The sequence below is a fragment of the Sordaria macrospora genome, chromosome 1 (genome assembly GCF_033870435.1).
Source record: "Sordaria macrospora chromosome 1, complete sequence".
Taxonomy (NCBI): Eukaryota; Fungi; Ascomycota; class Sordariomycetes; order Sordariales; family Sordariaceae; genus Sordaria; species Sordaria macrospora.
The window spans coordinates 5,159,670-5,173,325 of NC_089371.1; the positions used below are offsets into that span (position 1 = coordinate 5,159,670).

The window sequence follows — 13,656 nt, forward strand, 5'->3', positions numbered from 1 at the left end:
GTCGAACGCTTGTTGTGTTGTCTGACGTCGATGACGGAGAATGTTCCGTGTTATTCTCACAGGTACCTAGGTCATAATGCGAGAATATGTTTACTGGAGACTCTCCACCAAAGTTGTTCACTTCACCGTGAACCACCTCTTCCCATACTCCCTCTTAAGTCGAAATATACCCTACCATTTTCTACTTACTTCAGAGACCAAGACAGTCCCATAGAGGACCGAAGGCAAACCCGGAGTACATACACCATCAGCACGGATTTTACCTTGAAACATCACCTTGGGCTTGGTGATAGTGGCTGAGGACCTGTCACAATCGCAGAAAGTGGACAACAAACACTGACAGAGAGTTCGAGTCGATACACTCAGGTAGGTCCGAGTATGAGTTAAAGACTTAGCTAGGTAAAAGTCTGGGAGAAACAATGAGACGTCAATCGGGTGTTCCGGTATTGAAACGCGCCCGGGAACATTCAAGATACTTTGGATCAAGCGTGTGAAGATGTGAGCAACCAGTTGCATCAGGTATAAAAGCCAGCAAGAGCCTTTAACAGTGTCCCCGAGGCATCAATACCAAATAGTTTACAGCCAATTCCTCCGACCACAAGGGATGGAAGCACTCAAAAGAGAACGGATGGAAGACACCAACTTGACATGCGGCCAAGGAAAGCTCGCCTCTTATCCCATCTGCCTGCCTTCCCAGAAAATAGAAAAAATTCGATTGCCATCGTACAAGCCAAGTTACATAGTAGGTAAACAAACAGAAAAACGTTCCCACCAAATTCATCATCCTTCCAACTATAAAACCGCTGGCGGATATCTTATGCGCCCTGGGAGACATAAAAGGTTTGCATGGGTTTCGTCATTTTTCTCTAACCCTTTCATGCTGTGGTTTCCTTTTGGTTGGCGTGTGTTTTCCACCAATCCCCAATCCCTAGTTCCCCAAACGCGCCCACCCCGTTCGTCCGTCCCTTGATATCCCTTCCCTTCTGTTATTATGCACGAAACAACCCACCCCAGCTGAGCTCAAGGGTGCCTACTACCGGCACCACCACATCTCCCGAAATACGTATTGTGGTCCCTGGGGCACATGGGACAGATCGTCGAATGGTTGCATTTCCTGTCAGGATCGCAGCAGCAAGGAGGGTAGGTCTGTGCCATTGTGTGTTTCGTGTGAATATGATATAGTTGTTATGTTGCCGTCATTCATCGTTTTTGGTTCGTCTCAGCCACTGTATGAAGAGTGCAGCCGCGCCAAAGAGGAACCAGATCGCTTCGAATAAGAATTGTTGCTTTGCTGGTGTTTAACCCGTTTAGCTGGAGAACTTGCGGGTGATCTTGGCGATGACTGGAGGAGAGAAGTTAGGTCAGCTATGTTCATTGCTGTTTATCTGTCTAGGGAACCCAGTGGACAAGAAAGCCGCAAGGCGTTTCCAAAGACAGGGAGGGTTAAACGTACTGTGAAGGGCGACAACGCTGAAGATGAAGACAAGCGACAGAACCAGGACGACAACGGGGTCGACCTTGAGGCCGGGGCTCTCATCGGTGTAGAGACGGAGCATGGTGCTGCTAGAGCCACCAGCGCCAGCGGCGCGCGTGCTGTTGGGGCGGGCATTGGCGATCTTCTCCTTCTGGTCGGCAGCAGCACGGCGACGGATGGCGGTGCGGGCACCGCCGGGGGGAGGAGGCGAGGAGGGGCGGCCAGAGCTAACACCGACCGCAGCGGGCGCGGAGGTGGGGGAGGAGGCACGAGGAGAAGACTTTTTGTAGGAGCATCGTTAGCTATGTTGTCGCGTATTTCCCAATGCGATCAGTCAACAACATAACATGGCTCGAAAGCTGATGGTATGATGCCACTGTGATCACAATAACATAACAACGGGGAAGCTAGCTGCTTGTAGACTCGAAGAACGTACCATTGTGACAGAAGATATTAAAAGAGGATTAATGTGCAAAGAGCAGAAAAGAGAACGGGGTGGTGAAGGAGGGTATCTAAAGGATCCTTCACGCTATAAATCGTCGTCGCGTAGATGGTGGTGGTGGTGGGTGATGATGATCGTGGCCGTAATTCAATGGTGGATGGAAGCTTTGGGAGATGCGTACCTTGTAGTTCCACGGGTCCCCCTAATAATCACGAGCCTGGTCTGTGCTTCCAATTGAGGCCACGGTTTGGAAAGATCGCTTGCCCGCCCGGACCAGGAAAGCCAAGGAGCCAAGCTCCCCAGGCTGGGTTCGCCGCTTCCAGGGCAGGCAAGGCAAGAGCTTGGGCCGCAATTTCATTCAGCCGTCCGCCGAGCACGCACAACTTGGTGGGTCCCAGGTGGAAGCTGCGTTTTTGTGCACCTTTTGGGAGCAAGTTCGCAAGGTACACGGTACCTGAATGGCTCCTTGTTCGCTCCTACAGGGTTGAGACGGACGGATCTGGGCCCAGGAGGAACTGTGGGGGCATTCTTCAAATCCCCGGATTTCAGGTGCAAATGCCAAGCAACGTTGTCAGGGTCCCCTGCCCCTTGCATTGCTGCAGGTGGTCGTGGTCCCCATCGCCATCAGCTCAACGTGAGGTTCCTGCGAGGGATGAACTGGTTGATGTTCCCCCCATGACGCGCCATGTGAAGTCTACGTGAACGACGTTTATGAGTACTGATATCTACTTCTGCAGCCTAAAGAAACCTGGCCCAAAGGGATATGCCAAAAGCAGCTTCAACCGGGCAAGTGACTATTGCGAATTGAGAAGCCCATACGAGGAGGCTTTGCGGCTGACTTGACGGGAACTCTGCTGCATAGCACTTTGGTCGCGTTGGCCTTCCATTTTTGGTTCCGATGACTCTGTCTCTCTCAGGAGTTGTCAGAGTAGGAGGACTCTACACTGCACGGGAATGCCGACGTCGATCCTTTCTCTAAGCAGCTTGTTTGATACGGGTACCTCTTTGATGGCAACTTGGGGTGTAAGTGCTAACAGTTGAGTTGGGCGGAACGACACCCCGTGCTCTTGTGTGCACGCTTGATCCAAACCTCTGCCACACGAATCCTGGAGGCCAATTGGTAACGCATCGGTTTATCCACTGAGAAGTGAATCATGAAGAGAGTTGATAACTTGTTCGATCAATTGAGTAGTAGCGTGGGTATTTCTGAGGCATAACGGGAAGCCAGATGCTGTTGTCTTTTTGTATCCCTCCGAGCCAGCAAGGAGCGAGCAAATCAAAACACCCATTGATATACATGTTATGACAAAGAACAGTGTGCCTATGAGTAAGGGGGAATTAGAAGAGAAGCCCGATGGGAGAAGAAGAAGATGAGAAACGGGGGGGGATACATGATAAGAGGACAAAAAGCTGACAAAAGAAAACAACACTATAAACACCCTTCAAGTACTCGGGTGTATGTGCGCACTAAGCAAGAACTTTGCGCCCGCTGACAGGCAAGACAAACCAACCGCAGTACAACACGGTTCCTTCGCTCGTAGCTCGGAAAAAGAAACAATGGTACTGGGTGATGCTCCATCCATCTCTTCCCTCCCCTCTCCCCCCTCCCGCTCGATAATGAAAGCCCGTCGTTCTGACAGGGATGTCGCTGTGTATAGATGGCTTTTACGCTTCACACTGGGCCGTACCAACCCGGCAATCCCAAAGCCCGTTCTTTTCAGATCGATCTTGAACTATGCCGGACCCATCAGCACCTTCTCTGCCCCTTTTTTTCGGTTCACGGAGGCCGGAGTGACCGGGCACAAGAGCGATAATGCTGTGCATATCCCTTCGTATGCAACGGGCCGCCATTTGGATCGGCCGCAACCTCTTGGATCTGGAAGGCGGGGTCGTAACCAAACAGTCATGTCTGTGAAACCCGCCATGCCGTATTTAATGAATTAGACAGTATGACACATTTACGCCTTTTTGCTTGAGACAAATATGAACCAAAACACCCCGCAATGGATTGGCCATAGGCCATCCATCCGCGAGGTGTTGTATGATCAAAACGGAAAGCATTTGAGTTGAACGCTTTAAAGAGTGACGTCCAAGACCAGGCTAACGTCTTGCACGTTGACACCGGCAAGGTCTTCCAGAACGGGAATGAGGTCCAATAGCTCGTTGTCATGCGCATCCGAGAACCAACTGCTGATTGGTACGGCGTGCTGGGGGTGGAAGATATACGAGGTTGGCGAGTTGTCGATGATGATGGTGTCTTTGAGGTCGCGTCCAACCTGGGACAGGTCTTTGACGTAGTTTCCTTGATGGTTGTAGCAACTTTCGCGGAAAAGACGATGGTGGACAACGTTGTGGATGTCCAACTGGTCCAGCAGCGGATCACCGTACTAAGGATTGTCAGCATTTGGTTTGCCAAACCCTAAAAAGAATTCCACTTCACGTACCTTGGAAACCGACGCAGTGAAGACAACAACTTCGTAGAGCTCGCCAACTCTCTTCATGAACTGATCTACACCTGGCCGCTTGATGACATAGACATTATGGTAGTTGCCTTCAATCTCAACGGGTATTGTGAAGTCGGCCTGATGGAGGATCTGTAATTCAATCAGTCAGCAAGCAGAGCAGGACAAGATGGTAGAGAGATATGAGGCTAACCTTGAAGGAGCTGTGCACGAGGGTTTCATCCAAATCAAGAACAAGGCACTTCTTGCCCTTGAACTCAGGTGCTTGAGGAGGCAGTAGGAACTTCTGAGGTTGGTCGGGAGGAAAGACGGGAGGGCTCTCAATTAGCGCACCGCTTGTTGGTGCAGTTGGAGCTGCGGGAATCGGGCCCGGAGGTGGAGGAGGAAGATTCGTGTACGATTCCTCAGTCGTGGCATCGGCCGCATGTGAAGCCTGTTGTGATTCCTCGGCGGCATCAGGCATCTGCACATCCCTTTCTTCGTCCTTCTCATTGACCACCTCCTCAACCACCTCCACTTCCTTGTTGGTCTGCTGTGGCGGCTCTACCGATGCCTGCGGGCTACTTGAGCCGGGGCCAACGATTGTTGTCTGCTTTGACTCTCCATCCCTTTCGCCAACTGTCGACTGATCCTGAGTGCTCGTTCCTGATACCCGCTTCCCGTTCTTCGACTGTTCTTGGGTCGGCTGCGATTGCTGAACTGGTTCCTTCTCAAACAGCTGAGTCTTGCTCGCGGTGGGTTGCTCGGACGGGGTTGCTGTTCGCCTGCTCGCGGTCGCCGGTCTAGGGGGAATCCTGTCGAGCTTGTGGCTTGGTACCGGGGTATCGAGGCCGTTCGCATCATCAGGGACGCCGCAACAGCCAAAGATGGCGAGGAAACCACCCTTCTTCTTCTTAGGCGCTACCGGGTTCGAGTTGCTCATGGCTGCGGTTGCTCGTGTTCCTGTACATAACTGGTTACCAAATGGGCTGCGATCCTGATTTCGTTCCAACATACTGCTTCTTGAATTTCTCGAGTTTCCACCGATACTATCACGGTCGCCTGTAATATCGCTGATTAGTCCATTTGTACTGCACGAGAATTGAAAGTCTCTTCCATCATGAATGTGAATCGCAAGGTTACAGGTAAGCGGTCGCTACCTCTTGTTGTTGCCACTGCATTGTCGTGGGTCCGCATCTCCTTCGAACTGCCAGGGGCAGATAGGGTTGTGTCGTCCGCGCTCAGTGCCATTTTGAAGGGTATCTTTGTATTGTCATAAAAAATGAACGCTGAACCCCAACGCAGAAAACTATCAGCGCTTGGTCTTGGTAGTAATTGCGTCGTAGTAGGAGCTGAGGTTTGCGGCGGTTGGGTTTGGATAGTGAGGCGGACGAGACCCGTTGACAGCCTTGCAGCACCAATCAATTGGGGATTGGGGGCAGTGCGATGCGATCAGTGGCAACGCAACGTGGAGGGCAAGCAGCGACGGAGGCAGCCAGCGAGGACAGGAACAACAAGTGGATGGAGCGAACTGTCTGGCACGTTGGATTGCAATGGGAACGGTAGAAAGTGAAAAAGCAACCAACCTCTTGTTCGCAGCTGAATCCAGCTTTCGCCAATCCAAGGCCCAACCCCTATCCTACCCTTCGGTCGGCAGAGTAGGTATTAGCCCTGTGAGGCCCTGACTGTTGTCGAGTAACAGCAGCCAACTCCTTGACGGGTCTGAAATGTCTGGGCGGTCGGCGTCAGGCTTTCGAAGTTCCGCAAAAAGTAAAAAAAAAAAATGATAATGGCGACAACGCTGATTCCGGCCGCGGTTGTCGTTGCAGGTGGGAAAATTGGCGCGCGGAGGCCGAAAAGGTCGAGGGGGTGTGTCGGTAGGTGGTCGACCAGAAACACGGACACACACGGGCACGCCTTGCGTGCTTGATTAGCCAGAAAAGGACCTGGAACCTAGAAGGGCAGAAGAATAATCAAGAAGGGATATCGAGGACCAAAAACGGGCGGGCCAAAGAAGGAGAAACGGCGGCGACGTGGTGGACGGGCCGGAGGTCGGGCAGATGCAGAAAAAGAGGGAAAGAAGGGCGTATCAAAGCTGGAGGTCGTGAGAGCGCAAGCGAGATGATTGACTTTAAAGGTGATGGGGTCGCTTCTGGGATTGTTCGCGGCGCAGAGAGGACGATGGGGAGAGCGATGGGGAGCGATGGGGAGCGGATGCGACGAGAGAGGAATAGTGGATTGCCCCGAAGAGATTAGCCATCGACCGAGTGACTACCAGGCGACGCCGGTACGGCCCTGCGTAGTGCGGCAGGATAGGATGGGATAGCTGGGCATGCAATTTTAGTGGTGGACATTAGCATGGAACAAGAAATGCGCTAACACAGTCCATCGGTTCTCTGCAACCCACAAAGTACCCACAACCACGACCTGCAGCCGCTAGGTAAATTCGTGCAGTAGGGTCGCTACTACATGTTTGCTACTGCCCACCATTCTCCTTTTTTTTCTTTTTTTTTTTCTTTTCCTGTTACAGTTGGTTTTGGTTTCTTGGTTTCGTCTTTCTCATTCGACGTTCTTTCTTGGGATCTAGAAGCCCTCGGGATGAACGGGTGCTTTTCTGCTTCTAAGCTAGGCATTGGGGAGTCAACTTTCAACATGGTGTCAAGTTCATACTACTAGAGTGGAAGTGCCCCAGCACCTAACCACGGCACTCAAAAACCAATTTCCGTCGGATCACGTTCAAAGGCATTCAGCATGGCCCCCGTCTCTGGACCGTCAACATGCCCCGGCAGAGCTACCGCGCATACGCTAACCTCTGTATTGGACGACACCTTGTGTCTTCACGCTTACTTCTCTCACCCAAGGCTCCGAGCTCACCTATCACCGGTTCAATTGAAGTCGATAATAGCAACCTATATAATGACGGAACGTGCTGACAGTCAGACATCGGTGGAACCCATTGGACTCCCGTCCCGTTCCTTGAGGCTGTCAATTGTTCACCCGAAGGCTCATCTCGTCCATGAGCGCCTTATCTCCCATCAATGCTAGGCATAGCTAGGTTGTCAGTCAAACAGTCCCGTCAAATTTCCGCCACATACCCTGTTCACCTTCCTGGCCGTGCGACTGTGTCCTCTGCTCCCCTGCCCTGGCCTGGAGCTACTACCTGGCAACGTTACTGGCAGCCTGGAGCCCGAATGTCAGCTTGTTGTTGACCGCTCTGGATGTCTTGTGTGCTTGGGCATGTTGGTAACTTTTGATCACTTACGCGGGCCCTGTTGTGTCTGTATACGCGGGGTGAGCAGTTGTGACTGTCTTAACAACCTCAAAGACCGTTGGATGACGGGATCTCTCCAATTGGTGAGAATGAGAACCCACCCAGGTTATCGCGCGCTCAAGGCCTTCCAGCAAGTAATAAGATAATTAACCTGGTTCTGGTCTCAAATCTCTCGACATTTGCGCACCCAACTAGCCAGTGAGGCTCCTTAATAAAGGTGGTAGGGGTAGTGAAGCAGCCACGGCTGTTCCTATAGGCAAATCTAGCAGAGAGGCAGGCTCCATTCTTTTTCTCATGGGTCCAATGCCAGGGCACCGGTTTATGAGTGCCTCCCCATAAGAAACACAAGTCGTCTACACTAACAGGAAAGCGCACGTACTTGAAATGGTTCAACGAGTGGAAGTTCTTCTGACATTTTGTCATATAGACGTCGCATAGGAGTGCCAATCTCCATTGCCCCTGTCGGCATGTTTCAAGATTCAAAAACAAGCTCTCCACCACCGAAAACTCCCTTCGATGTCGACAGTCAACTCGCTGGTTCTCACGACGCTCTCCAGGCCACCCAGGTGTCAAGAGTCCACAGCAACCTCCACGGCTCCATCAACAGACAAGTCAACCCACACTCGCCTTGCAGCATGCTGGTGCCCCTTCTGTCATCCGCATTCCTCGGCCCGGGGATGCTGGACCTCGCCCAGCCCTGAGCAGCCCCAGTTGACAGCGACCGTTCCAGAGCTAAAAGAGCTTGGAAGCTGCAACTGGGCCTCGTGATTGGCCATGTTGGCGCCCGTTACAGTGATGGGCTGAATCCGGGACCATGCGCTGTGGTGATCCGTGACCACTCACATCGGCCGCCGTCTAGCTCGTCACAGTCTTGTCCACTTTAATAAAGAGCTTCTTTGCACAGTAGTCGGCGCCGAAGAACGCAGGGAGCTTTTGGATCCGCTGTGAACTTGAGCTGTTGGAGGATTGGCGAAGGACGGATTGTCGGATGGCCAATTCATACAAAGGAGAATCAAAGGCTCTTTGCTTTGGAGGTCTTGCCAACTCGCTCCATTGCCCCAACAAATTGCCAAAGTCAAAGCAGCCAAGAGAGCCTCGAAGCCGTGTGCGCATCCTCACCTCCTTTCTGCATGCGTACCTGACCTTCGGTACCTGACGCGGAGGACGCGGGTTGGAACCATAAGCTCTTGCGAGATCCGCCTTACGGGAATCGATACCGCCCCCGTTCCAGCACTCCAAAATAGAAGCCGCAACAACGTGAGCACGAGGCAAAACGCAGGGCCGCCATGATCCGCAAATAGGGCGCTGGTTACCCAAAGCAAGCTGCGTACTCCCGACCCCAAAAGCAAGCCGTGACGGCAAGCAAGCCAGGCCAGAAAATGAGGCCAGATACCAAGTCCTTGGAACCGATGGTGATGTTCTATCACCGTGGGGTTGAATTGGAAGGCCCTCCACTTCTTCTCTCGAAGTTCGACCTCAAAGTTCTTTGGCTCTTGTTAGGGTTGCCCTGCTTGGGCTCAAGTAACACTGAAACATTCCGGATACATACGTGATGTTGGAGTGAAATTGTTAAGATGGACTCACTGATTGATTAGTCGCAACACCCATTGTGCCAGTGGAAGCAAAGTCCGTTTCGAGTGACAAAGAGAACAGGAAACTCGGATTTGGAGAAACTCCCGTCAGGCACATGGCTAAAGATTGCCGTCGCGACGAACCTTTTGACAACTCCCGTCTTCCTGGACAATGGAGAATCTGGGGGAAATGGCCCGTGCTCCACGAGGCTTCCCCTTCAGACTTCAGAGTGCTTTCCCCAGCTTTCCCCAGGACAAGAGTGGGACGTTGAAACCGATGCAGATGATGACGTTGCTCTTTGCCAATGAAATGGCCGCCTCTCATTGGTTCATATTGGACTTTTGGCACCTCGGAATGTTCCCAGTCGAAACCGCCTGGGGGGTCATTCAGTGTATCGATCACATGCCACCACGGCCACGCCAATGTCGGCCGCCATGCTAACCACCACATTCAACCCGTTTTCCATCCGTCATCATCCTGTCGGCATCGTATCAGTCCGTACAGTAGTGTAATCAACTGCTCCCCCTTGCCTTCAGGCTCCCATTGATTACTTTATTTTTCCTCCATATCCAAGCCCAACCTCAACAACACCGTGACGCGACCCCTGCCGTTGTCACATCGCTGAAGCGGACTTCCTTCGAGAACACACAAAGCGCAATCATCGCATCGCCTATTTCATCTTGCGCACAGTCGCGCGTAGTTTGTTTCGAACCCGGATGCCAAGGGCAAGCGTTGGCTGTTGATCCCCGAGGATCTATCGGGATTGGTATAACGACCTGAAGTGGAAGCCAGCGAAGCCTAGCGACGCCCAGCGACATCATGGCAGTGCAGTCAACCCTACGGGGCTCCGCGGCCGAGGAGGCCATCGCGTCCTTCATCAACAAATACACGGAGCTCATACGCTCCAAACTGAAGACGACGACCAGGACCACACGTCTTCTTGCGACCCTTGCGCTTGCGACATCCATCATATTATCTGGCGAGGGTACGCGGAGATGGTGGAAACGCAGACGCGAGGATAGGGAGCAGGGCCGGAAGCTGGTGCGCACCAACTCATGGTTGCACAACAAGGACGGATCGAGGACCATTTACGTGCCCTACAAGGACGGCACCTCCAAGGTCGTTATCCATAGCACGAAACCGCTCACCTTCGAGGCCCATAGACGTCTGTTCCTGAACCCTCCAAGGGTCTCGGGTCTCGGCGACGGTCATGTCCCTTCGGCTCAGACGAAACCCGGCCTAAATCTTGCCTTCCTCCATCAGTTCCTCAGCCTGATGAGCATCATGGTTCCTCGATGGAAGAGCAAGGAGGCCGGCTTGCTTGTCAGCCACGGAATCTTCCTCATGCTCCGTACTTACCTTTCCCTGGTTGTTGCCCGCCTCGATGGTGAGATTGTGCGTGATCTGGTGGCTGGCAATGGCAAGCAGTTCCTTTTGGGTATTGTCAAGTGGTGCGGACTGGGCGGTTTTGCTTCCTATGTCAACGCTACCATCAAATACCTCGAATCCAAGGTGTCGATTGCTTTCCGAACACGTCTCACTCGGTACATCCACGACCTGTATCTGAACGATAACCTCAACTACTACAAACTTTCGAACTTGGACGGTGGAGTCGGGCAGGGAGCGGACCAGTTCATCACTCAGGACCTGACTCTGTTCTGTGCTGCTGCCGCCAATCTTTACTCCTCGCTCGGAAAGCCCTTTGTCGATATTTGCGTGTTCAATTACCAACTTTACCGCTCACTCGGCCCACTAGCCCTCACCGGTCTGCTGAGCAATTACTTCCTGACGGCTAGCATTCTGCGTCGACTCTCGCCACCTTTCGGCAAACTCAAGGCAGTGGAAGGACGAAAGGAGGGTGACTTCAGAGGACTACATGCGCGCCTAATCGCAAATGCGGAGGAGATTGCATTCTATGGCGGCGCCGAGATGGAGAAAACATTCCTGAACAGGGAATTCAAGTCTCTCAAGAACTGGATGGAGGGTATCTACATGCTCAAGATCAGATACAACATTCTTGAGGACTTCATCCTCAAGTACAGCTGGAGCGCTTACGGCTATCTTCTCTCTTCCCTTCCTGTCTTCTTGCCAGCTTGGGGAGGTAGTGGAGGGTCAAGCGAGCAACAGGCAGAACACGCCGAGAAGCACGGTCGCGAACGCAACCGCATGAAGGACTTCATTACCAACAAGCGTCTCATGCTCTCGCTTGCTGATGCTGGTGGACGTATGATGTACTCCATCAAAGACCTTTCAGAGTTGGCCGGTTACACCAGTCGCGTGTATACACTTATCTCCACTCTTCACAGAGCTCATGCGAACGCATACTACGTCAGAGGCCGCGAAAACGAACTCTACTCGTTGTCGGACGTACAGGGTACTATCCAGAAGGGCTTTGATGGTGTCCGCCTGGAGAACGTGCCCATTGTAGCTCCTGCGCTGTGGCCGCAAGGAGGCGAGGAGCTTCTCGAGTCACTTTCCATGGTTGTCCGTCGCGGCGAGCATCTCCTGGTACGTTTTGGTCCTGAATTCAGATCCTAACAAATATTGCTCTAGCTAACATATCGTGCGCTACAGATTTCTGGACCTAACGGCGTGGGTAAGAGTGCGATTGCGCGAGTGATTGCTGGGCTCTGGCCCGTGTATAGAGGTCTTGTGAGTCGACCGAAGAACAATGGCGAGGACGGCATTATGTTCCTCCCACAACGGCCGTATCTCAGCATCGGTACGCTACGTGATCAGGTTATCTACCCTGATGGCGAGGTCGACATGCGCGAGAAGCGCAAGAACGAGTACGACTTGAAGCGCGCCCTGGATCAGGCGCGTCTTGGATACTTGCCTGAGCGTGAAGGCGGCTGGGACACCCGCAAGGAGTGGAAGGACATTCTTAGTGGCGGTGAGAAGCAGAGACTCGCTATTGCTCGCCTGCTTTACCATGAGCCACAGTATGCCTTCATCGATGAGGGCACAAGCGCCGTTTCCAGCGATGTCGAGGGCCTGCTTTACGAGACTTGCAAGGAGAAGGGAATCAGTACGTTTAACGCCTACATTTACAACAAGAGTCACTGCTAACTCTCATTCACAGCATTGATTACCATCTCGACTCGCGCCTCTCTCAAGAAGTACCACATGTACAACCTCGTCCTCGGCATGGGTGAGCGGGGCGACGAGTGGGAGTTGCAGCGCATCGGTACCGAGAGCGAGAAGATGCATGTTGAGCGTGAACTGCATGATCTTCGCGAACGTCTTGCGCAGGTCGAGAAGTGGAAGGCACGCCGCGAGGAGATCGAACAGGAGCTCAACAAGGTGTGGGTTGAGGGCGGCGAGAATCTTGCCCCGCCCCCATACGCTGAAAAGGAGGGCGAGGGACAGGCCACACAGACAGAGTCCGAAAGTACCCTTGAGCAACGCTCGATCGGCGACTCGACGGTCGAGATTGTTCGTCCCGAGGAGGTTCGCCCCGAGGAGGAAACCGATCAGACGGAGTATGAGGAGGCTACGCAGGGCGAGCACACGGAAACGGAGGCGGAGTATGAGGATGCCACCGAGACGGAGAACTGAGCGAGCTGGCAGGCAGGTAGTGAGTGAGGTGAGGGCCCCATCACGCGTGTATGACTTATGGTGAAGTTGTTTTTGGTTCCGAGACACAGGCTCGATGAGCGTTGGATTGTTGAACTTTTTGGTCCCTGGTTGAAGAGACCAGCTTTTGAATACCGGATATTTTCAAGGCCTGACTCGTATATATATCTACCTATCATTTCCCCATCATCCCTACTTATATTTTCGTCTTCTAATCTTCAAGGTGCGTGTTCCCTTTTGATTACACATTCCAGTCCATTCTTTTGTCCGACCGTATGGCATCGGTATTAGAGAACTCGACATGTGGCGGTTACATGGCCTCTCATGAACTTGGCTAGCCTCCTCGACATTCTGCCTGAAGTCGTTCTGCTCGAGTCCCATGCCCACATCTTGGGGGCCCAGATTCCAATAGCGCCCTGACTCCTGCATCACTAGCCAACGGCCGATTGCAGCCCACTCTTTCATTAGTCCATCATCCAGCAATGCAAGCCACTGCCGCCCTATGCCGCTTTAAGCAGAGCGCCTCCCCGCGATCCTCATTTCAGCTCTAGCTAATCTTTTCGGCCAATGGCTCGGCCATGCAACCTGCAGCTTCTCTCCGGGGTTGGAGCTCAACATCAGGGGTTTGTGTGTGCCGGCCAGCCACGCAATCGCAGACCCAGCAACGTCAATGATTTATGCGACCAGAACACCGGGCTGAGAGCACTTCCTGTGCCCCATGATCTCGGTGCGAATGGAACAGCGGACAGTATGGGATATCCGATAGGGGTTTAGGTGAGTGTGCCTTTGCGGAGAAGCTAGATAGAGTATGAGCTGGCTTCGAGAACACATAGGCGAGGGTCGACGGAAGGTTGGGGGGAAGAAGGAGGACACCGAAAGT

General features: G+C 52.8%; 3 protein-coding genes across 3 annotated transcripts; 1 reads left to right on the forward strand and 2 right to left on the reverse strand.

Annotated features, from left to right (window-relative positions):
- Positions 1-298: 298 nt before the first annotated feature.
- Positions 299-2,156, reverse strand: SMAC4_04645 (uncharacterized protein). The gene is made up of 3 exons (XM_024655668.2): positions 1,911-2,156; positions 1,454-1,754; positions 299-1,342 (listed from the first exon to the last, which is right to left on the reverse strand). The coding sequence occupies exons 1-3, from the start codon at positions 1,911-1,913 to the stop codon at positions 1,308-1,310; spliced, it is 339 nt and encodes a 112-aa protein (XP_024511519.2). The 5' UTR covers positions 1,914-2,156; the 3' UTR covers positions 299-1,307.
- An 897-nt stretch (positions 2,157-3,053) lies between these two features.
- On the reverse strand, positions 3,054-5,967 carry SMAC4_04646 (uncharacterized protein). Its single transcript, XM_003345367.2, has 4 exons — positions 5,375-5,967; positions 4,572-5,320; positions 4,361-4,510; positions 3,054-4,303 (listed from the first exon to the last, which is right to left on the reverse strand). The coding sequence occupies exons 2-4, from the start codon at positions 5,298-5,300 to the stop codon at positions 3,992-3,994; spliced, it is 1,191 nt and encodes a 396-aa protein (XP_003345415.1). The 5' UTR covers positions 5,301-5,320; positions 5,375-5,967; the 3' UTR covers positions 3,054-3,991.
- Positions 5,968-8,960: 2,993 nt separating this feature from the next.
- SMAC4_04647 (uncharacterized protein) lies at positions 8,961-12,951 on the forward strand. Its single transcript, XM_003345368.2, has 3 exons — positions 8,961-11,708; positions 11,775-12,228; positions 12,283-12,951. The coding sequence occupies exons 1-3, from the start codon at positions 10,020-10,022 to the stop codon at positions 12,756-12,758; spliced, it is 2,619 nt and encodes an 872-aa protein (XP_003345416.1). The 5' UTR covers positions 8,961-10,019; the 3' UTR covers positions 12,759-12,951.
- The last annotated feature ends 705 nt before the right edge of the window (positions 12,952-13,656 follow it).